Source organism: Ovis canadensis, chromosome 6, assembly GCF_042477335.2.
Source record: "Ovis canadensis isolate MfBH-ARS-UI-01 breed Bighorn chromosome 6, ARS-UI_OviCan_v2, whole genome shotgun sequence".
NCBI lineage: Eukaryota > Metazoa > Chordata > Mammalia > Artiodactyla > Bovidae > Ovis > Ovis canadensis.
The window spans coordinates 19087293-19109121 of NC_091250.1; the positions used below are offsets into that span (position 1 = coordinate 19087293).

The 21829-nt window shown below is 42.3% G+C and overlaps 1 protein-coding gene and 1 long non-coding RNA gene across 2 annotated transcripts in view; one reads left to right on the forward strand and one right to left on the reverse strand.

Moving 5' to 3' along the window:
* Positions 1 to 549: 549 nt before the first annotated feature.
* On the reverse strand, positions 550 to 2620 carry LOC138442258 (uncharacterized). The gene is made up of 3 exons (XR_011257604.1): positions 2454 to 2620; positions 1582 to 1757; positions 550 to 982 (listed from the first exon to the last, which is right to left on the reverse strand). It is a non-coding gene; the product is annotated as an uncharacterized lncRNA (long non-coding RNA).
* Positions 2621 to 2795: 175 nt separating this feature from the next.
* Positions 2796 to 21829, forward strand: part of ANXA5 (annexin A5) — a 31994-nt gene continuing 12960 nt past the window's right edge. Inside the window, exons 1-6 of the mRNA XM_069593359.1 lie at positions 2796 to 3088; positions 3259 to 3306; positions 16571 to 16655; positions 18000 to 18094; positions 19295 to 19408; positions 21284 to 21374. Coding sequence (XP_069449460.1) covers positions 3298 to 3306; positions 16571 to 16655; positions 18000 to 18094; positions 19295 to 19408; positions 21284 to 21374 — 394 coding nt within the window. The 5' untranslated portion in view covers positions 2796 to 3088; positions 3259 to 3297. The remainder of the gene's footprint in view (positions 3089 to 3258; positions 3307 to 16570; positions 16656 to 17999; positions 18095 to 19294; positions 19409 to 21283; positions 21375 to 21829) is intronic.

Below are 21829 nucleotides of genomic sequence, written 5' to 3' on the forward strand. Positions count from 1 at the left end.
GTGTGTGAGATGAGTGCAAATGTGCAGTAGTTTGGGCATTACCACACAAACAGTTGGACACGACTGAGCGATTGAACTGAACTTCTGACACCAACTGGATTTTGATTGTGTTTTATATATCTCTTAAAATTTAGGTTGTTGTCCCATTGTAGTATCTGTATTCATGCTCTGTCTATAATACTAAGGGCTAGACTCTTGTGTAGACCTTTTCCACAGGTACCTAGTAAATTGTTGTCAAATGTAATTAAATGATATCAATTCAAGTTTCTTGTCAAGTCTCTCAGAAACTCCTCAGACCACCTTTGCAAAACAACGCTCCCTTCAGCCTGATTGCCCAGCCCCACTTTATTTTCCTTATAGAAAACTTCATACTGGACATAAGTATTATTATATTGTCTGTCTCCTGCACAGAATGTATGACCTGTGAGCGCAGGCACTTTGCTTCATTTATTGCATCATCCTACCCCCAGTGCCTAGGACTATGCCTGATCCAGAGTAGGAGTTGAATAGATCCAAGTGACTGAAAGTGAAAGAAATACCAACTGACTATGTATATCAAAATGCTGTTTAATAATTCATTAACTCTATCATTATTTAGCCGCAGGACACAGAGCAAATTGTTAACCTATAATAGGCATCATTCGCCTATAAAATCAACAACATTGTTAAGAACAGAATCGCTGAGGTCTGGTGGCATTCCATCACTCTCAGAGTAGAAAGTGAGAAAGACCATAAAGAAAAGGACTTTAAATAAGCGGATGTGTAAGGAGAAGAGAATGCTGCAGACCTTGCTGAAGGAGCTCCTCTTGGTGAAGTTCAGTAAAATGAAAAGCATTACTGAGGAGAACTAGATGCAGCGCGCAGGGTTGCCTTCACACTCCTGCGCCTGTCTACAGCGCTCCGGGAGAGGTTCAAATTAGGCAGCATGAGGCCACTGTAGAGACGCTGGGCCACCTGAGAAGAGGCTTCCAGGGAAGGCAAGCTGAAAGAGGAGAGAGAGAGAGAGAGTGTGTGTGTGTCTGTGTGCCTTCCTGTGCGGCAAGCTCCACATACTTAGAAATTTTGCCTCCATTTCCAGCAAATAATCACTCTGTTGTGACTGTGTCAGGGCCTGATGAAGCATGTGGCTCATATGTGAATGAAAGAAGTTTTATCCATACAAAGTACCACACTAGTTCTACATTTATTAATAATTTATGCGAAAAACCTCTTTATTCCCCAAAGCAGACTAGCTTATCTATCTTGTATCACCACAGGACTTTGCTCTTCTGATCCTAGAATACATTACTGTGTCTAGAGCTGCAAGCTCTGTGCTCTTGCCTCCTGGAGCCCACTCCAGTATCTCCCCTCCCCAGGCCTGCGAGTCTGAGAAGGGCACTGTCTTTCTGTCTGCCTTCTCTGTATCAGCCTACTACAGTATCCTTTTGTGTCTGTATCTTTGTCTCTGTCCAAACCCCCCTCCCCCGCCACAGATATTCATATATTTTACGTTTAATTACTAATAGGAAATGAGCCAAATTTAAGTTATTTGAAGGTTCTAGGCTGGTTCTTGGAGAAGGCAATGGCACCCTACTCCAGTACTCTTGCCTGGAGAATCCCAGGGATGGCGGAGCCTGGTGGGCTGCCGTCTATGGGGTCGCAGAGAGTCGAGACTGAAGCAGCTTGGTGGCAGCAGGCTGGTTCTGAGTATAGAAACTGATCCCAGGCGGAGGTTTTAGGTAGGTAGAATAGGGAAAAGGAGTCCAAGATGGCAGTGGCTAAAAGACAAGGAAGGGAAAAGCCCGTGAAAATAGAACAAAAGAAGGTCTGAGGACCGGAGTGAGGACCTCAGGTGAAACAAACAACACTCCTGGGTTGCCCAATTTACATAGGACAGGCCCAGGGAAAAATAAACATATAAATAGAGGAGCCAAAGCTAGCTCTCTCTCTCCCCACCACGCGCTGGGGCGCGCTTCTCCTCGCCCCGTTGGATCGACGTGCTCTCACGCCTCAAAGATGGATTTTCCTGCTATCTTCTAAATATAAAATAGAGCTGTAACACTGATTTGTCTAAGAGCTATAACATGGCCCATTCGAGACCTGAGAGCTGTAACACAGTCTATCCAAGACCTGAGAGCTGTGACACGCCGAGGGGGCTTTAATGTCCGTCATCCAAATCTTTGTTGTGACGAGACAAAAACCGAGGAACATACACTCGCGTGACAGAGGTTTTGAAATTTTCCAAGTAAGAAACCAAAGAAAAGACATGGCTATCTAACAAGCAAAAAGTGACACTTTCTCTTTTTTTTAAACAAAAATAAACTTGGGAATTTGAGAGCGTGGTCAAAGACGCGCTCTCCTGGACGACAGTGACACTCCCTCTTCCAAAAAGATGCGCATGCCCCGTGCCGCCCGAGCACTGGGGGAGGCCACGCTTCTGAGGCCACAGAGCGGAGAACATCCCTCACGCCCACCTCGGAGTCCTGCGCCGGCCCGACCGCCTCCGCGCAGCACGAAGGCCAGACTTTGCCCGGTGCCCTGCGGAGCCGACCCCCTCTAGGTTCCTAAGCAGCGGCGGCCGGCTCCACCCAGGCTGTGAGGACTGGGAGCAGCCGCGCCCCGCGCAGGCGCACTGAGGCCTGAGGTGGTCGGGGGCGCGCAGGGGCGGTGCGGGGGGCGCGCAGGGGCGGTGCGGGGGGCGCGCAGGGGCGGTGCGCGGGGCGCGCAGGGGCGGTGCGCGGGGCGCGCAGGGGCGGTGCCGGGGGCGCGCAGGGGCGGTGCGGGGGGCGCGCAGGGGCGGTGCCGGGGGCGCGCAGGGGCGGTGCCGGGGGCGCGCAGGGGCGGTGCGGGGGGCGCGCAGGGGCGGTGCCGGGGGCGCGCAGGGGCGGTGCCGGGGCCGCGCAGGGGCGTGCCGGGGCCGCGCAGGGGCGGAGCGGGGAGCGCCGGGCAGGGCAGGGCAGGGCAGGGCAGGGCCGGGCGGGCAGGCGGGGCCGGGCCGAGCCGCTGTGTTTCCGTTGCCTGGAGCAGCCAGTAAGCAGCTGCCGCGGCGTCCTCCGCGCACCCTTGCCGGCTCTGCCGCCCCGCCGCGTTCCCCGCAGTTTGGGTCTGGGTGAGTGAGCGCTCGCCGCGCCCGCAGAGGGAGCGGGGGCGCCGGGCGGGCGCGGCCGCTGGGCGGACAGCGGTCTCCGGTTGCGGGGAGGACGGGCGCCGGGGGTTTGTCTGGGCGCCTCGTGGAGGGGTCAGGTCCGCTGAAGCCGCGGTCTTTTTCTTCTGTTGCAGTCCCGTGTGGCTCACCTTCTCCTGACCTGGGCAGGCGCCATGGCACAGGTAAGGCGGTGCGCCCCCGCGCAGCGCTCGTTACCAGCTTTGTAAAATGCTCAGGAGTTCCAGAATTTGTTGGAAAGTCAGAAAAGTTTAAGAGTAAACTGAATCTGCCTGCGGGAAATCTATTCCTGTTTCGTTCCCCCTTTGCTCCCCTGCCTGGGGAAAGTCCACCGGAACCTGCTCCCACCCGGCGCTGCAGCCCGCGGGCGCAGCCGCCGGTGACGTGGCCGGATTTTGTGCGCTTTTTTTTCGTGAGTAAATGTGTGAAAGGGAGCCTTTCAGAAAGCCTAGAGTTGCTGAAGTTAGAACCAAAGCAAATGCAGCTCACTGGTCATCTGATGCGAACGCATTTCTTTTTTCTTTTGACTTTTTAATTTTCTGTAACTGTTTTGTACTTTAATACTAGGGGTGGGCGTTGGCTTTTTCTAGTAGAGTTGTAGTGGAGCTTTTTCCTATTGCTCAACCTAGCCTCACCCAAAGGAACTGATTCCACCCGGCCCCATGCCAAAAGATTAAACCAAAGAGCTGCTTTTCCTAAGTAACTCGTGCAGCGAGTTCTGAATTGAATCTGCCTTGGGAATGTTTCAGAATTTGATTACCTAATAATATTGCTTTCTTTGCTGTGCGTATATTTATCAAAAGTGTAGGGAAGAGAAAGTCGTCTAAATTCTGTCGAACTCTGTTAACAGTTGACTGTGTCATACAGTCTTCAACAGTGAATAAAAAAATCGGTGCTTAGGACAGCTCCACCCCGAAACTAATTTCACAGAGCCCATCGATCTAACTGGCTTGTTAGAGTCCAGAAACTTTTATTTAAACAAGTGTTTAAACTGCTCAAACAATGCCCTCTTTCATGTATAGTTCACTTAAAAAAAAAAAATCAGATCGACTTACCAAAGTTGAAAAAGGTTTTATAGTCTTCTCCAAGAGAAAATGGGAGGATTAAGAGAAGTCGGTAATTTTATTAAATTTATACAGTACTTCCATTCTTACTTCCTCTTTTGCAGTTACGAATTACAGCAAACCAATTCTCATATTACTTCAAGTGGAAACTTTGGTTTAGATTCTACCTTCATATGGGATTAACTTCGCTGAGAATTATTTTTCCTATCTTGATATGCTGGTGTTGATGTAAATGATGATTTCGCAAGCATCAGAGAATAATTCTCTTTATTCTAGCTCATTCGGCTGTTTCTCTTATCTCTTTTGTAAGTTTACCTCATGATTCCTGAAGTTTTCCAATCAATTCCTTTATTTATGTAGACTCCTTACCCAAAATAGCATAAATGAACACATTTTTTCCAAATGTGGATATTAATAATTTCAAAGAAAATTAATGTAATTACATTAATTAAAAATAATGTAAAAGCCTTTGTATATGCAAAACCTGGGAGATTGGTGACTTGTATTATAGAATTTTGTATGTGATCTCTATTATGTATAACCAGGACTGTTTTCTAGCCAAGTCAGTTTTTAGTTATCATAAAAGTTACAAGTAATATTAAGAAATACAGTGTTGAATTTTACAGTGACTTTGTTATTATCCTTGGAAACCATGGAAGTGAAATAGTTTGTTAAAATATTTACTATTAAGATGGGAGTTTTGTTGGCTTTGTACTTAACATTTGATGGTGTGCAGAATGCGCACATTATGGAATTGCACTTTAACTGTCTAAAATTTCCTTTGGGCTCTGAGGTAATTGTAGGAAGGCTGAAGCACTTCAGTGTTAGGTTTCAGACAGTTTCCATGGTAGTTCCATCTGTTGATGTGTGGTGTGGGAACCAAAGGCCTCCACACTGTGGCCATCTGTAGAGTAATGGAATCATGCCTGGCTTGAAGAGGTGCACATTCTGGCAATTTAAAACGTATTGTTAAATGTGAGTGTCTCTTACTTACTGAAAAATGAAAATATGAACTAAATCTTCCATACCAATGGTTTTCTCTTTTCACTTAATATTGAGACCACCCTGCAGATAACAGCAGATACCCAGGAATCAGTTATCACATACCTAGATGAATGTCATGACTGTTTTATTAAGAAAAGCAGTATTGATAGATCTTTGACAGATAGTATTGCTGAATCTTTGACAGATACCCTGGAGTTTCTTTTTTTATGTAAACAAATACTAGGGATATTTTATACTCTTGTGCATATTTATGTTGATAACATTAATATAATTCATATCAATGCCCCCTTTTTAGTTAAATTTTACCCTAATGATGTCAGTGTAGGGGGACAGAGCTATAGCAAATGTTGGAAACTACTTAAAAGTGACATGATGTATACACAGTGGAATGCTACTCAGCCATGAAAAGGAACACATTTGAGTCAGTTCTAATGAGGTGGATGAACCTAGAGCTTATTATACAGAGTGAAGTCAGTCAGAAAGAGAAAGATAAATATTGCATGCTAATGCATATATATGGAGTCTGGAAAGATGGCTGATGAGTTTATTTGCAGAGCAGCCGTGGAGACGCAGACATAGAGAACAGAGCTGTGGACACACAGGGAGAGGGGAGGGGAGGGTGAGATGTGTGGAGAGGGTCATGGAAGCGTACATTACCGTGTGTACAATAGGCAGCCAATGGGAATTGCTGTATGGCTCTCTATCAACCTAGGGGGTGGGCTGATACAGAACATATGTATACCTATGGCTGATTCATGTTGAGGTTTGACAGAAAACAACAAAAAGCAATTATCCTTCAATTAAAAAATAAATAAAAATTTTAAACAGTGACATGATGTTAGATAAATTCGTGTGGAGTTAGAGGCATTTGTGGGGCAGCTACTACTTGAGCTCTGACCTCTTGTCCTAATCCTTGTCCGTTAGTATTGAAATATGTGAAATTCAGCCATTTAACTGTTATGGGAGAGAAGTGTTCTAACCTGAAGCTTCCCAGTTTTTCTTAAAGAGAGCACACTGGTTAACTGTAAACTACTCATGACATACAAGAAGAATATAAATTACAAATGTGCCTGTGTGTAAACAATACCTGGGTAATATTTACTTTTTCTTTTTTAGATTTGAAACTATTCATTTGGATGGTTTTATTTTTATATGGTTTGAAACCACAGCATTCATGTTATTTTCACATAAAGTGCCAAATGAATAATAAATTATTATGATTATTGGATCAGTCACATAATCTACTATATTAACTTTGGATATAAGCTGGTTGAAGATGTTTACTAAGGAATAACCAAAGAGCTGTTAAAATTGCCTGAATTACTATATATAGTAAATATTTTTGAATCTTTTCTCACCTTTTTTCCTCTCAACAGTCAACTTCTGATTATAAAAGTGAATTTTTCATTATGTTTTAGGGTCATCTCTTTAATCTGATATGCGGTATTTTGGGTTGGATTTCTTAAATAGAGTCCTGACCTGTTTCTCTCCTCTGGCTTTACTTGCTTACACAGGTTTTTTAAAATCTCAGTATTTAGCTAGAACCAAATTACTTCATAGATAGTCTAATTTATTTAAGTGCTTAAAAGTACATTGTGTACTTCTGTGTTCTTTGGTTTGGAAAATCAAGAGTTGGCTCTGTTTCATAGACACATGATCCATATAATACATCTTAATTCAACTTAAGGTTTTTATGTCATTTAGCTATCTTTTAAGATAATGAAACTTTAAAAAGTTAGATTTTTGACTGTCTAAACTTAGTTTTATTTATAGTGTTGTTTACAAGGAGTTAATATCTTCAGGGCATTAGGAATGTCGTGAAGCAAAAGGAGGCTGCATAATTTTTGGCTAGAAGCTTCATGAACATCATAGTTATCAGCCTGATTCATGTTTAAACTCTCCAAGATTTGAATAAGAAATTGTTTTGATTTGCTTGACATCTTTGTTCAGTGACAGTTGACAAGGTCCTGTGCAGAGCAAGCAGTATCAACGGAAATGGAGAAATTTGAAATGACCTTCCTTCCAGAGGAGTTGGCTGGATTTTGAGTGCCTTTTTTCTTGCCATTCACTTTAAGGTCAAATCTCTCTGTAGTTTTTCCCTTCGTGGTTCTTAGGTTAGCTTACCTTTTACCCATAGCCTCTGCTGCTTTGGGTTAGTCTCTCTCAGTTCCTAATTCCTTCATTTTGGATGCTGAGAAAGAACTCGATCCCAAGCTGTTTGACAGCTTTGCAAGCCACTAAGCAATTCATTTTTGTTGTTCAGTTGCTAAGTTATGTCCAACTCTTTGTGACCCTATGGACTGCAGCATGCCAGGCCTCCTTGTCCTTCACTATTTACTGGAGTTTGGTCAAACTCATGTCCGTTGAGTTGGTGATGCCATCCAACCATCTCATTCTCTGTTGTCCCCTTCTCCTCCTGCCCTCAGCCTTTCCCAGCATCAAGGTCTTTTCCAATTGAGTCAGCTCTTCACATCAGGTGGCCCAAGTATTGGAGCTTCAGCTTCAACATCAGTCCTTCCAATGGGTATTCAGAGTTGATCTCCTTTAGGATGGACTGGTTTGACCTCCTTGCAGTCCAAGGGACTCTCAAGAGTCTTCTGCAGCACCTCAGTTCAAAAGCAGCACTTCGTCAGCGCTCAGCCTTCTTTATGGTCCAACTCTCACATCCATACATGACCACTGGAAAAATCATAGCTTGACTATATTGACCTTTGTTGGCAAAGCAATTTGTTGTTCAGTAAACCTAATTCTCTTATCGTGAACTAGTGCCCGTTTGACACAGGTGGCAAGTTAGAGGTCTAGTTCTGAAATAAAATTTATTCATATAACCTATATACTATTCTAAAACTTCATAAAAATATCAGTTGATTTTTTAAGTTAGAGGTCTAGTTCTGAAATAACATTTATTCGTATAACCTATATACTATTCTAAAACTTCATAAATATATCAGTTGGTTTTTTTTTAAACAAAAATTAGTGCTCCTAACACCTTTGCTGTGTGTTTCATGGACACGTCTATTGGTTTGTAGAACATGTAAATCTGTAAGCAGTTGATTATTTGAAAGGAGTGCAGATTCCAGTCGGTGTCGTTTTCTTTGGGCTCCAGTTCCTAACTGTTCTCTTTACTTTGCCATTCATGCATATATTTGTGCACGTTTGAAGCTTTTGAATTCCTCCTCTGTGCCGGGATTCTTCGAGGCGGGATATGAAGAGGAGAATGGAACTGAGCTTTATTGATGCGAAGTTGCCATTGTCCTCTGTGTTTGGTGCTTACTGCACAGTTTTGGAAATAAGTATTACTGTTTCTGTTTGACAGAAGAGGAAATGGAGGTTCCTTAGCTGGTGTTAGTCACAGGGGACAAAGGAGGAAAGGCATGATACCTTGAGGCAGTGAGAGCAAAAGCTCCTGCTCAGGGCTGTAGAGGAGTTTGGGAGGCAGGGCCCAGCGCTTCAGGCAGTCTGGTTCTGCTGGATTGAAGGGGCAGGCAGGTGGGGTGATGGAGCCTGCCTTGGGAAAGGGTGCTGGAGAGCCTGTCCAGGAGCCAGAGTTAACACGGGCCATTCTGTAGGGAATGGGGGGCTACCGTATAGTCAGAGGCTGGGCTGTGCCACGGTCAGGTTGGCATTAACGAATATGGCCCCAGGGTCATGCCCGGATGGTGGTGTGGGAGTTGAGGAGGGAAGGGGAGGCTGGACGGCTACTTGGGAGTCTGTTGCTGTAACCACTGTGAAATTTTAAGATCTTAACCTAGGCAGTAGCTGGGACTTTGGGTAGGAGGGGACTGTAGGAGAGAGTGGGCAGATTGGATGCATGAATGAATGGGGGCTAGTGAAGGGCCACCACCCTTCAAGATGAGTGGCTTGCTTGAGGAGTGGTAGATTGTGTTTTCCTTTTGAGAAAGGAATGCAGGTTTGAGGTGAGAGAAAAACAGTTCGTAGATTTGTTGACCTTGAGTTCTTTATAAAACATTTAGGTTGTGTAGCGGGTGTATATGATTTTGCCCTCTTTCATCTCTATAGGTCATCCGTTTGTTTACGTATAAGGGCTTCCCTGATAGCTCAGCTGGTAAAGAATCTGCCTGCAGTGCAGGAGACCCTGGTTCGATTTCCTGAGTGAGGAAGATCCACTGGAGAACGGATAGGCTACCCACTCTACTATTTTTGGGCTTCCCTTGTGGCTCAGCTGGTAGAGAATTCCTCCTGCAATGTGGGAGACCTGGGTTGCGTCCCTGGGTTGGGAAGATCCCCTGGAGAAGAGAAAAACTACCCACTCAGTATTCTGGCCTGGAGAATTCCATGGACTATAATGTTTCATCTCTGTAGGTCATCCTTTTGTTATGTATTATTTATCTCTTCTTGAAACTAAAGATTTGAAGCTTATTTTCTACCTCTGTGTAGGACCAGCCATGTTCATTCTGTCTCATTTCAATGCAAAAGGAAGTTGTGAATCCGTGTACACTCTTCTCTAATATGAGAAATCTATAAACTTATTTTCTGAGGCTTTGGTGAGAATGAATTGGTTAGTAAAATAGGTATTCATGTGCTGTGTGCAAAATGGCCCATTGAACAACTAGATACAATAGCCCCTTCATCAGAGGATAATGAATTTGCCCACTTAACTGATTCAAAACTATCCCCATTATTCATAGACAGTTAAACTTTCCATTTTATTAGTATTTGCCAAGGGAAGGCATTCTTATAATTAGCAAGGTGGTAGCCATAGGTGCATTAAAGGAATACAACAGAAGTCTAACTTATATTGACAAAAATCTTTATTAAGTTACTAAACCTTTTCTTCTACTGTGTGTGCATGCGGGCCCAGTTGCTTCAGTCGTGCCTGACTCTTGGCAGTCCCATGGACTGTAGCCCGCCAGCTCTTCTGTCCATGGGCTTATCCAGGCAAGAATACTGGGGTGGGTTGTCATGCCCACCTCAGGGATCTTCCCAACCCAGGTATCAAACCTGCATCTCCTCAATTGCAGGAGTCTTTACCGCTGAGTGTAAACTGCTCTATAGAGATGCTTTTTTTACTTACACCTAACATTTAAAGGTCAAAGGTAGTTGAATAACTAGACAAAATGGAAGGAACCAGAAAGGAGCATGAAAGGGAAAGGAAGCTACGTGAAACTTAACAATAGCGGTAGTTTGAATTTGAGACTTTGAATTGTAGTTTTTACCTGTTTTGATGGCATTGCGCAATGGGGAAGGTAAGTTACCTAGTTTCTGAGCCCTTGTGATAGATATTTGTCCTGTGTCTCTCACTACTCTTGGAGATTCTGCTTTTTTCTGATATTAATTTACTTTGTGTCTCAAATCATGATCATGCTGCCATGGCTTTTCCCTTTTCTTGCTTATCTCATTTCCTTCCCAGTACAGTAGTTTTCAATTTTTTTTTCCTCTGCTGATCTCTGAGTCCCATTATCACAGGAAATATTAATGGGCCTGTACTTTGTCTGTTAGATGAGACCCAAGCTGCTCTGACTCGAGAAGAAGGCAGGACTGCCGTTGGCCTTCCCCCCTTGCCCCTTTCTTGGTGACCTCCAGAAGGCTTTCTGCAAAACCTGAGCCTCAGAAGAACCGTACTTAAAACCCACTGTACAGCTGCTCAGCTGCATGGCTTTGCTTAATGATTTCTGGCTCAATTAATACTATCTGGAATGACTGGTAGGTGTTTAGGTATTGATTTCATAGAACTAGATGACAGACCTGAGGAGAGTTTAGTTCTCTGTGCCTTCAGTTTAAAATGTTCCAGACCCAGCTGAATGTTTTCTCATCTTTAAATTTGAAGGGGTATTTCTGTATTATTTTCTTGTGTCTTAAATTCTAGAAAAGCAGCCCTCCACTTGTGTTTTGGTTTAATTTTATTCATTTTATTTTGCATACCTACTCTTGGAAGGTAAAGAACTTTTTCACTTAGAGCAAACAAACAAACAAACAAAGCCCACAAAATTATAGACCTAGAAGAATGGGTAATTTTGACGTTGAGAGTTAGCAGAGTGAATTACATGTTTTGGCCACCTATTGTCTAAGCATATATGATAATTCCCTTGGTTATGGCACTGGTGGCAGGGAATCAGGGTAAATGAGGTGAACTGAGGACAGGTACAGGGAACAGTGGCTGCTTACCCCTGGAATTCATCTGGGGAAGGTGTGCGTGTGGAGCTTGAGGCTAGCAGTGATGCTAGGAAGCAGGGTAAGCCCTCTGTGAGTCACTCAGAGTCCCGTTGGCCCAACATAGACGGTTTGGTGTGGGCGAGGGCGGGGATGGAGCCGGAAACGGCTGTCCAAGCAAGGGTTCTGTCTGTGTGACTCATGTCCTGTGATTCACAGCTGGCCCCTTAATGCTGCTGCGTGGCTTTGCAAGCTTTCACGATGACTGATCACGTGGAATGTAGTAAGAGTGTTCCCCAGTTTCTAGAAAACTCTCAGCTGTTATTTCTTCTTCACAGTGCTAAGACGTGAGGAGACAGCCCTGTCTCTTTTTTTCCATTCTTCACCTCATTTTCTTCAGGATCAGGGGTCAAATGTCTCTCTTTTCTAAGGCAAACCCCTCCTGTCTCCTGTTCTTAATCTCTTCCCTATTTTTAACTTCTGTTATTACTGGCAGCTTCTTCAGAGCCTGTAAACTGGATAAAGTGTTAAAAAAAAAAAATATATATATATGTATAAAACCCCACCTGTTTGTAGGATGGGAGTTCACAGAGATGCTCTGCCTCTCAATTCAGTCGTCAGTGTCCTTCAGCCAGACTTTCACCACCACCAGAGACCTCCTGGTTGCCAGGCCCAGTGGCCCCTTTCCCACCTTTTCTCTCACGTGGCTCACGCCCTGTTTGCACACTGCCTTTTCTTCCTTTCCTTGCTTTGGCTTCTGTTCCATCACCTTCTTTGGATTTTATCTTTTTGCCTTTGGGAGGCTGAATAGCATCCTAGTCAAGAGCCCACAGTCTCGTGGCCTGTGTTCCGTCCCAGCTCTGCTGCTTGTTTGCTTGCCGGTCACTTGAGTGACCTGCCAAACCCTTCTAAGCCAGCGTGTTTCTTCATATGTGAAATGGGGTTTCACTGAGGACCCCGTGAAGCTCTGAGCTCATTGCCGCTCTCGCTGATATTATCTGCTCTTCTCATTGTCGATGACTTCCCCTTCTCCTCTGGCTCTTCTTTCCATTCCATTAGTATTGTCTTTGGTGACAGACGCCACGCACAGCTCCGGTTACCACTGATGTGCCCCAGCAACTGACAAGCCTGCTGTTGGTTCAGTTTGTGGAGAAAGACAGAACCAGCCATCCTCTTCCCTTTCAAAAAAGCAAGTCATCCTGAATGGCTTCTTTCTGCCTTGGCCCCGGCCCTTTCCATTTCTCCTGCTCCTGACTTTGATCAGGTCTGTTTTAAGCTTCTTCTGTTTAGTCGTTTTTAAGCCAGTCCTTCTGTCTCCACTCATGCACAGTTCTGTCCTGTTCTCCCCGCTGCTGCCCTGCGGAGTCAGCTTTGTTCTTCCCTGTTGCTGAAATGCCCTCCAGGGGCTTCCCTTGCCATCCGGGGAAGTCTGGCTTTGTGGCTTCCAGCCTTCCTTTTCCCTCTGTGGTGACGACCTTTCCCTTCTTTGTGTTTCTCTCCAGTCTTCCTGCTTGTTCCAGGCTGTTGAAACGCTTAACCCCTTGTCCAAAATGCCACGTGGGTTCCTTCTCTCACATCTGTATGCCCCTTGAAATACCTGCCTGCCCTTCGCTGTTTTCCTGAGCTTGCCTGGCAAAATCACAGGCATCTCTTCAGACACTGGGGGGAAGTTTCTCTTTCTTTATTTTTGACACATTTCGAACTTTTTATTTTATATTGGTATATAGCCAATTAAGAATGTTGTGATAATTTCAGGTGAACAGTGAAGGGGCTCAGCCATACATATACATGTATCTATTCTCCCCCCAAATTCGCCTCCCATCCAGGCTGCCACATAAAATTGAGCAGTTTGCTGTGCTATATAGTAGGTTGATCCGTTTTAAATATAGCAATGTGCACACGTCTATCCCAAACTCCTTAACTGTCCCTTGCTATGGGGAAGGTTTTCTGATTTCTTTTCTTCCCGCTTTTCCCATCTTAGTCCCTCCTTCGTGTGCTCACATCACCCTAATGGAACTTCTGTGTGAATATACTCTATTGCACTTGATTATTTACATGTCTGTCATTTTCTCTTAGGGGATCATGACTTTTTCCTAGTGATGAGTGGCATGAGGAAGCCATTCAGAAAATGGTTTTGAATGAATAAATAAGCAGACAGGTGAACTGAGTCATTCAAGTTCTCACACTGAGAAATCCCATGGCATTTATTCGTTTTTGTGATGATGTTGATGGTATCTTTCTCACCGATTTGAAGTGGTCTTACTAAACAGAAATTGCAGTTGGACTTGAGAGAAATAAGTTTCCTAACCCATGCTAATTTTGAAGGGCCCGTTGCCTCAGATCTTAGCGGTTTTTCTCCCAACCTAATGTTCTTGTTTTAATCACTTTGAACCGTTTGAAGCCTCTGGTATCCAGCCATTTCAGATGCTAGTTGCAAGTCCCGATTGTCACCTGTGCTTCCGACTGACTGATTGGAGTTTCCAGTGGCTGCATCATTGGCTTATAGAACTCAAAAAAACACTTTACTTACTAGATCACTGGTTGATTATAAAAGGATACAACTCAGGAACAGCCAGATGGAGAGATACGTAGGGCAAGGTATTCGGGAAAGAAAGCATCCTGTGTCATTTATGGGGTCTGAAGAGCTCGGGTACCATAGTCCTTTATGTCTCAGTGCAGAAGAGAATTCAGTAAGAGGTAAAGTGATAGATAAGTGATTTCTTAGAATAGGACGCTTGTGAGGCTTACAAGTGGATGGGGGAGAAATGCCATGCCGAGAGTTTACTGTGCTGCAGTTTTATAATCAAAGGAAAAGTGGGGAGAGGGAGAAGACTTCTTTGTCTTCCTTGAGTAGACATCATGTTTCTGTCATCAGCTCCTCCTCCAGGGTGAGCAGAGGAGTTTTCTCATCCCTACGTGGTCAAGCCAGGTCCACAAATTATTGTTTTCCACGTGTGAGGAGAAGGTAGGGGTGGGGATGAAAGTTGCTGCCAGTCAGTAGTCTGGGTTGGGAGATCAAACTGAGAAACATCTCTTCCCTGGGATTATGTACTTTTGGCCACATCTTTATAGCCCTAAGGTCTTCCTGTAGGTTCTCTCAAGGCTAACTGTTTAGAGGAAAGAAGAATCTTTCTTCTTTCTTTGAATGAGAGAAAACTACTGTTAAAAATTTATTCTCACAGTTGTTAAAATGTAAGGAAGAATTTCAAGACTATTGCAGTAAGGGTCATGACTATTTCAGTAGAAGAGATTGGGTTCAAGTGCAAATGGAGCAAAGGCAGCTGGGGATGTATAACCATTGAGCAGACTGAGGGTGCCCATAGGTGGGGAGTTACTGAGAGGAGACATCAAGGGCAGAGAGGTTCTTTTTGAACTGGCCTAATAGGATTAAATTAAAAGACGCTTACTCCTTGGAAGAGAAGTTATGACCAACCTAGATAGCATAGTCAAAAGCAGAGACATTACTTTGCCGACTAAGGTCCGTCTAGTCAAGGCTATGGTTTTTCCAGTGGTCATGTATGGATGTGGGAGTTGGACTATGAAGAAAGCTGAGCACTGAAGAATTGATGCTTTTGAACTGTGGTGTTGGAGAAGACTCTTGAGAGTCCCTTGGACTGCAAGGAGATGCAACCAGTCCATTCTAAAGGAGATCAGTCCTGAGTGTTCTTTGGAAGGAATGATGCTAAAGCTGAAACTCCAGTACGTTGGCCACCTCATGAGAAGAGTTGACTCATTGGAAAAGACTCTGATGCTGGGAGGGATTGGGGGCAGGAGGAGAAGGGGACGACCGAGGATGAGATGGCTGGATGGCGTCACTGACTCGATGGACATGAGTTTGGGTGGACTCCGGGAGTTGGTGATGGACGGGGAGGCCTGGTGTGCTGCAATTCATGGGGTGGCATAGAGTTGGACATGAGTGAGTGACTGAACTGAACTGAATAGGATTCGTGCTAAAGGCAGTCCACAGATTCATTTGTCAAAGATGGAAGAGGAGGAACTTGAATAGTTACTAAGTATTGGGGGGATTCTCCGTAAACTGACTCAGCAAGATTCTTGTGCAGCTGGGCTTGGCAGGCTGGACTTGTGCAGCTGGACTTGTCAAAAAGAAGGCTCTGAGGTTTCTGTCTAAAGTTTGGTCAAGGAGAGAATCTGTCTCCTGAATCTCAAGTGCTACTCCCGGAGGTGTAATTCAGTCCACTGAAGAGAGGTCACTGAGCTGACCTCTGGTGCTGTGTCGCATGGAAGTTCTTCCCCAAGGATAGTGCTCTTTTTTTTGTCATCTTTTTTTTGTTTGTTTCATTGGTTGGTGTTATGATATTGTTGGCAAATGCAGCAATTGGATGTTAAGGTAGAAGAGAATTTTTTTCCTTGTAGGAGATTGCGCTTCCATGCCTTCATCATAAAACACAAGTGATTATAAACCAGACAAGCATTCTCAACCTCCATTCCTTGTAACTGTTTATTTCTCAGTTTTACATGGAACCTTGCCAGGAGTTGTGAGGTACTTCAGGAACATTTATTAGTAAAAATCAATCCTGGGAGCCTCCTTTTATCACAAGATAAAAATTTATGGCTTGGGATTAGTAAAGCCTTTGGATTCTAAAGATCTAATGATATTATAAACATTTTTTAAAATATTAAAATACTTGGATGATTAAAGGTACTATATATGATAAAATAGGAAATCTTATAAATAGAATATTCTGATAATTCTAATATATCTTTATACAACTCTAAATTCAGAAATTTGTACTGTTCGGGCACATGAGCAACTGAGTATCTTTTCAGGTTTTGCCGAACCTTCAAATCCCTGAGAGATAGGACTAGATGTATTAAAAGCATCGCTTAGAGTTGAGTGCTTAGGGTAAGGCATCAAATTCTAATACAGGCTAAGCATGCATGCAAATCAGAGTGATGAGAGACTGAATGGGAAACAAGCCTGTAAGGAGGCGCCCTCCATGAACCAGGACATGCTGGTGGGGCTTGCTCACTGGGGCGGTGCCTGCAGGCAGGACACCAGCCTTCCCACTCCTGGGAGTGCAGGTGGGCCCAGAGAGCGCGTGTGCTGAATCCGTGCACTGACTGAATCCATGCACTGCTGATCCACGTTGTAATGGTGTATTTCCCATTTCAAATGAAGCTATGTATCTTACTAAATTAATGTAAAGTCTGAACATGATACAGAGGAAACTTATGCTGTTTGTGGTCTTAGTCATGCCGTTAATAATAAAAAATGTTCCCGAGCCAGGTTCTCAGAGGCACCGTGACTGACTTCCCTGGATTCAATGAGCGGGCCGATGCAGAAACTCTCCGGATGGCCATGAAAGGCCTGGGTAAATTCAGCTTTCTTTTTGTTCTAAAAAAAATGTGACACTTGTTTTTCTGAACAAAAAGTCTTGTTTTACAGTAAGACTAATTTTAGAATGTTTTGAGCTGAATGTACATAGAAGGAATAGGTAATTAAGATAACAAAAATAATGACTAACCATCAATATTCAGTCTGTAGAACTGGACAGGAGTTAAATTCAGCCTCTTTATGTTTTTAGCTTTTCAGCTTTACCTGCACAGTAGCTGATTGAGTAGACAAGCAGACATATCTGAGGGTGATGAGATGTGTAGCCTTTTGCTCTCAGTGTCTGATCAGATATCTGGTTCTGTAAGTGTCTTACATCTCACTGTCTTCTCTTTTGCTGTTTTTTTTTTTTTCCTTCCTTTTTTTTTTTTTTTTTGCCCTTTTGGAAACCTCTCACCGTGGGAATTCCCGCAGATAACTGCTCCCCTCGTCCTCAGGCTTCTCCTACACTAATGTCCATGTGACATCTTTCTCAGTCTTGATGCTCTGACCCCAGCTCTCCGCTTTCTGAACGTCTCATGAGGTCTCCTGCTGTAGCAGGGCCAGGTGCAGGCCTTCTGGCCTTGCACAGCCTTCCCTGGCGTTCCAGCCCACTTTCTTGCCAACTCACATCACTGCCTGGTGTGTCCCCTGACCCAGCTGCTCTCCAGTGATGAGGAAAGACCTGCATCTTCCTATTGCTGAGCTTTTCCTGAATTCTAAAAGCCAGTTTCCCTTCTTTATATCACTGCCCAAAGCCTGTCAAAATCTTTTCATCCTGTAAGACTCTTTTGGGTGGGATTTACCTTTTCCAAGAAGCTTTTCCCAAAACTGTCTTCCACTACTTATCAGCTTAGAGAACCTCCTCTGAACCTCCGTGTAACTCCTGGACCTCTCCTAAGGTCCTTGTCACATTCTACCTTAGCTTGCGATCATTTGTATTTTTGTATTTTTTTTTTCCCTACATTGTTTGTAACTTGAAACCAGGGTCTTTATCTTTTCTCCTTTCTCAATATCCTGTAACTCCCAACACATTATGCCTTGTGAAGAAGTGTTATTTGAATAACTTTTGTTTCAAGAAAAAATAGGTGCATTAGTTTTTAAAAAGTGAGAAGAATTTTTGCATCTACTTTATCATGTTTAGGGGAAATAGTTGGAATACTTCCAACAATAGCATTGTTGGAAATAGTAACATTTTCATATTGTAAATTTCACATTTTAATAAATGGTTTAATAAAATATTTTTTGTGAGGCAAGGAATTGAAGTGACTGGGGATCTGGTTACAAAGGTTTTTGAGAGAGGGGGCATGGGAGCCATGGTGTAATGGTTCAAACGTAATTGCAGGCACGGATGAGGAGAGCATCCTGACTCTGTTGACATCCCGCAGTAATGCTCAGCGCCAGGAAATTGCTGTGGCTTTTAAAACTCTGTTTGGCAGGGTAAGACCGTACTTCATCCCAAGGTAGAACTGTGAGAGCAGCTTTATCTTTTAAGACTGGTTTGAAAATCTATTGATATTCGTTTGTAAATATCATTTATTTTATGATCCTGACATCCTGTTCCCCCTTTTCTCTTTTCTAGTTTCTTAGTTATGAGCTGTTGGTTAAGGTGCTCACCCAGCTTCCTTTGATGTGGTTGATTTTCCTTGCTTGACACCATAAATCACTGAAAGATCTCATGGTGCTAACAGCCCTCTTCCCTTCTGTGTTCCATAGTCAGGATTGTTGTATTATCTCCCAGGTGTAAACCTGTATTGCAGCGTGTTTTGTTACGACGCAGTCATAGTCTGGTCCCATTGGAGGGATATTTTAATAAATGAATTTTAATTCATTGGTTTAAATGTTCTTACTTGATTAACAACTCAAAACTAAATTTGTTACTAAGTGAATTAGTACAGACATGAAAAGCTGAATGTACTTTTGTCATTCTAACAATTTTTGTTCATTATTTCGAGAAACAAATAAAAAGGGGAAAAAAAGAAAGTGTTTTAAACACAAGTTCTGTTTACCTGTGTCCTGAAACTGAAATGGATGCAAAGTACTGCTTCTATCTTTGAAATTACACAGACAAGTTCCCCATAGTAGCAACTGTCCTGCAGTAGTCAGGGACATAGTAATGAACATCATCTGTTACGTTCTGAAATACATAATCCATTATGTTTTAGAACATATTCTGTATTAGAACATAGCATGTTTTGTATTATGATATTATTAGATATGGAGAGAAGAGAAAACATTGTTTTGTTTAGATTCAATAGGCCAAATTGTATTCCTTGTAAAAATGCATTTATGATTTTTGGTGGGGGGGGTATTTTTTTGCAATAGACATGGTTCTCAGAACAGTATTTTTAAAATATTTTTAGCTTACTTTAAAAATAGTTTTTAAAATCTCTGAAAGTAAGAAAAACATCTTAAAATCAAGGTATTTGTTTTTAAGACACATGAGTGTCTTTGCTCACATGGTAGGTCAGATATCAAAAGTACATCATGCAAGGCTGTAGGGTATTGTTTATCTCATTCATCTTACTTGGAGATAGCAATGTAAAGAATTCATTAGTGCAGAGGGCTGTTGTTCATGTATAAGAAGAATCTCCTTAAAATTTCTATCTGGTTTACAACTTTATATTTTCTGTGTCCTAGGACCTTCTGGATGACCTGAAATCAGAACTGACTGGAAAATTTGAAAAATTAATCGTGGCTCTGATGAAACCCTCTCGGCTTTATGATGCCTATGAACTGAAGCATGCTCTTAAGGTAAAAAGATGAGTGCAAGGAACATTCTTGTCATGAACAATATTATTTTGTGTTGGTAATTACTTGATGGTGTTTTTTATATTAAAACAAACTGATTTCACTGAGGGTTTCTTGAATGACAGAATTGTAGGAGGCAATAAGAAAAGGAGGGAAAAATGACATGTATATTATTTAACCCTTTTGTATAGTTAACTCAATAATAGTGTTTTTTTTTAAATTTTTAATATATTTTACAGACCTCTATGTTTTATTTCATGCTTGCTTCCTAATTTTGAGATATGTTTTCAAAATGTCACAGATTAGTTATTCAGTCCTTTAGTTTGGAAAGTGAAAGTGAAGTCTCTCAGTCGTGTCTGACTCTTTGTGACCCCATGGACTGTAGCTCACCAGGCTTCTCCATCCATGGGATTCTCCAGGCAAGACTACTGGAGTGGGTAGTTTGGAAAGTTACCTGATTAGGAAACAATATTATGAATAGTTTTAGCTTAAAAGATGAAGTTTTGAAGTGAAGAGAACTTTGGGACTTTGAGATAAAGATTTTCTAGTACCCTTTTGTACTTTTCTGTACTTCTGAATACTAAAATGAAGCAGCTGGTAAGCTTGATATAATTTCATTGTAGCAAGTGACCTAAATGTGTATTTCCTTGCTTCCTGTTTGGAATGTTGTATAAAATGTGGCTACATTGAATCATTTGTTTATGTTTACGGGAGTGGAAGTAACTCAGCCCTTAGACTAGGTTTTGCATGAGCAAACTGAAATTAACAACTAGATCCTCATGTAGCTCAGGTGGAGGGAAGAGAGGGCTTGTCAAGTTAGAGCCTTTCTATGCTGCTTCATTTTCTTACAGTGATTCTCTGGAATAAAGAAAATCTTTCTTCAGCCTTCTGGAATGTTAGTGAAAGTGAAAGTGAAGTCGCTCAGTCCTGTCTGACTCTTTGCGACCCTGTGGACTGTAGCCCACCAGGCTCCTCAGTCCATGGGATTCTCCAGGCAAGAATACTGGAGTGGGTTGCCATTTCCTTCTCCAGGGGATCTTTCCAACCCAGGGATTGAACCCAGGTCCCCTGCCTTGCAGGCAGATGCTTTAACCTCTGAGCTACTAGTAGCTAAAATTTTGCCAGAGCATAAACCTAGTTTTTTTCAGTGTTTCATTTTTGGTAAAGAAACAGAAATATAAGAAATCAAGTCTTCAGTATGTTATTGTTTAAAATTAAGTTCAGCTGCGTCATTGCTTGTATCTTCTAGTTTAGCAATGTAGATAAGACTTTTATCAGGAAGGAGAACAAACTACAATTACTCTTCAGAACTACAGACAGCAAGTGCCGGTTCCTTTATACTGATCCAATAACTGGTTGCTAATAGCTAAGCCATGGTACATTTATTGTTACCTTCATTATAGAATTTACCTCTGATCCATAGAGCACTTAATTTGAGGGCAGAACTGCTTATGCTTTGAGGTATATGACTTAAGTGTCAATGTTCATCTGTGTAAATTTATGTAAATTTTTCATTTTAATATTTTACTATTTTTATCATTTCCTGTTTCATAAAATGTTTCATTTTTAAACTATTTAGAATTAAACCGATAAAATTACAAATTTATGTGATCTGTTATATATTATGTATACACATAACATACAATAAACATTTTTTATTAGATAAAAAATGATAAAATTGTCTTTAGAAAGAAAATTAATATGAAATTTTGTATTTCTATAACTAATAGAACCCATATACAAGAAGTGAATGTTATGCTGGATAATATTTCTGTATTTTTGCAATTTGAATAACAGCTATTCTGGGAAAATCACTTTCTTTTTAATCTTATTAGCATGTTTTTTTTTTTATTCTATAAAAAATTAATCTCCAAACAGGGAGCTGGCACAGATGAAAAAGTCCTGACAGAAATCATTGCGTCAAGGACACCTGAAGAACTGAGAGCCATAAAACAAGTTTATGAAGAAGGTAAATGTTTTGAATTATATTTCCCTTCGTTTCTGCTGTCACTGTTTCATTTCTCCAAAGTAAATGCAGTTCTTCAGAGTTCCAGGAGGTAGGCCGTACACAAGGCGATGAGTGAATGAATGAGTAAACAGATAAGCAACAATTCAAAGTAGTTTCTTTTTAAGGAGGAAAAGACTGCCTTTTTTCTGTACCTGTAACTATTGTAATATTTGTAGAAACCTTCTGATGAGGACGGAGCTTATTTTCACACAGGATTTACAGTCAGTGTAGGAATATACAGGTTGTCTCTTTTACACTAAATTTAAGATGTAAGTGGTCTTTCTTCCTTAAAAACATTGCTTTATGTTAGTAGAAGTTAAAAGTTACTGAAAAGGAAACCTCACCCAAATCAGAGGTGATAATGTCTGAGTACTTGTATGTTGTTTTAGCTAAGCACAGTACTTGACTGCTCTGTA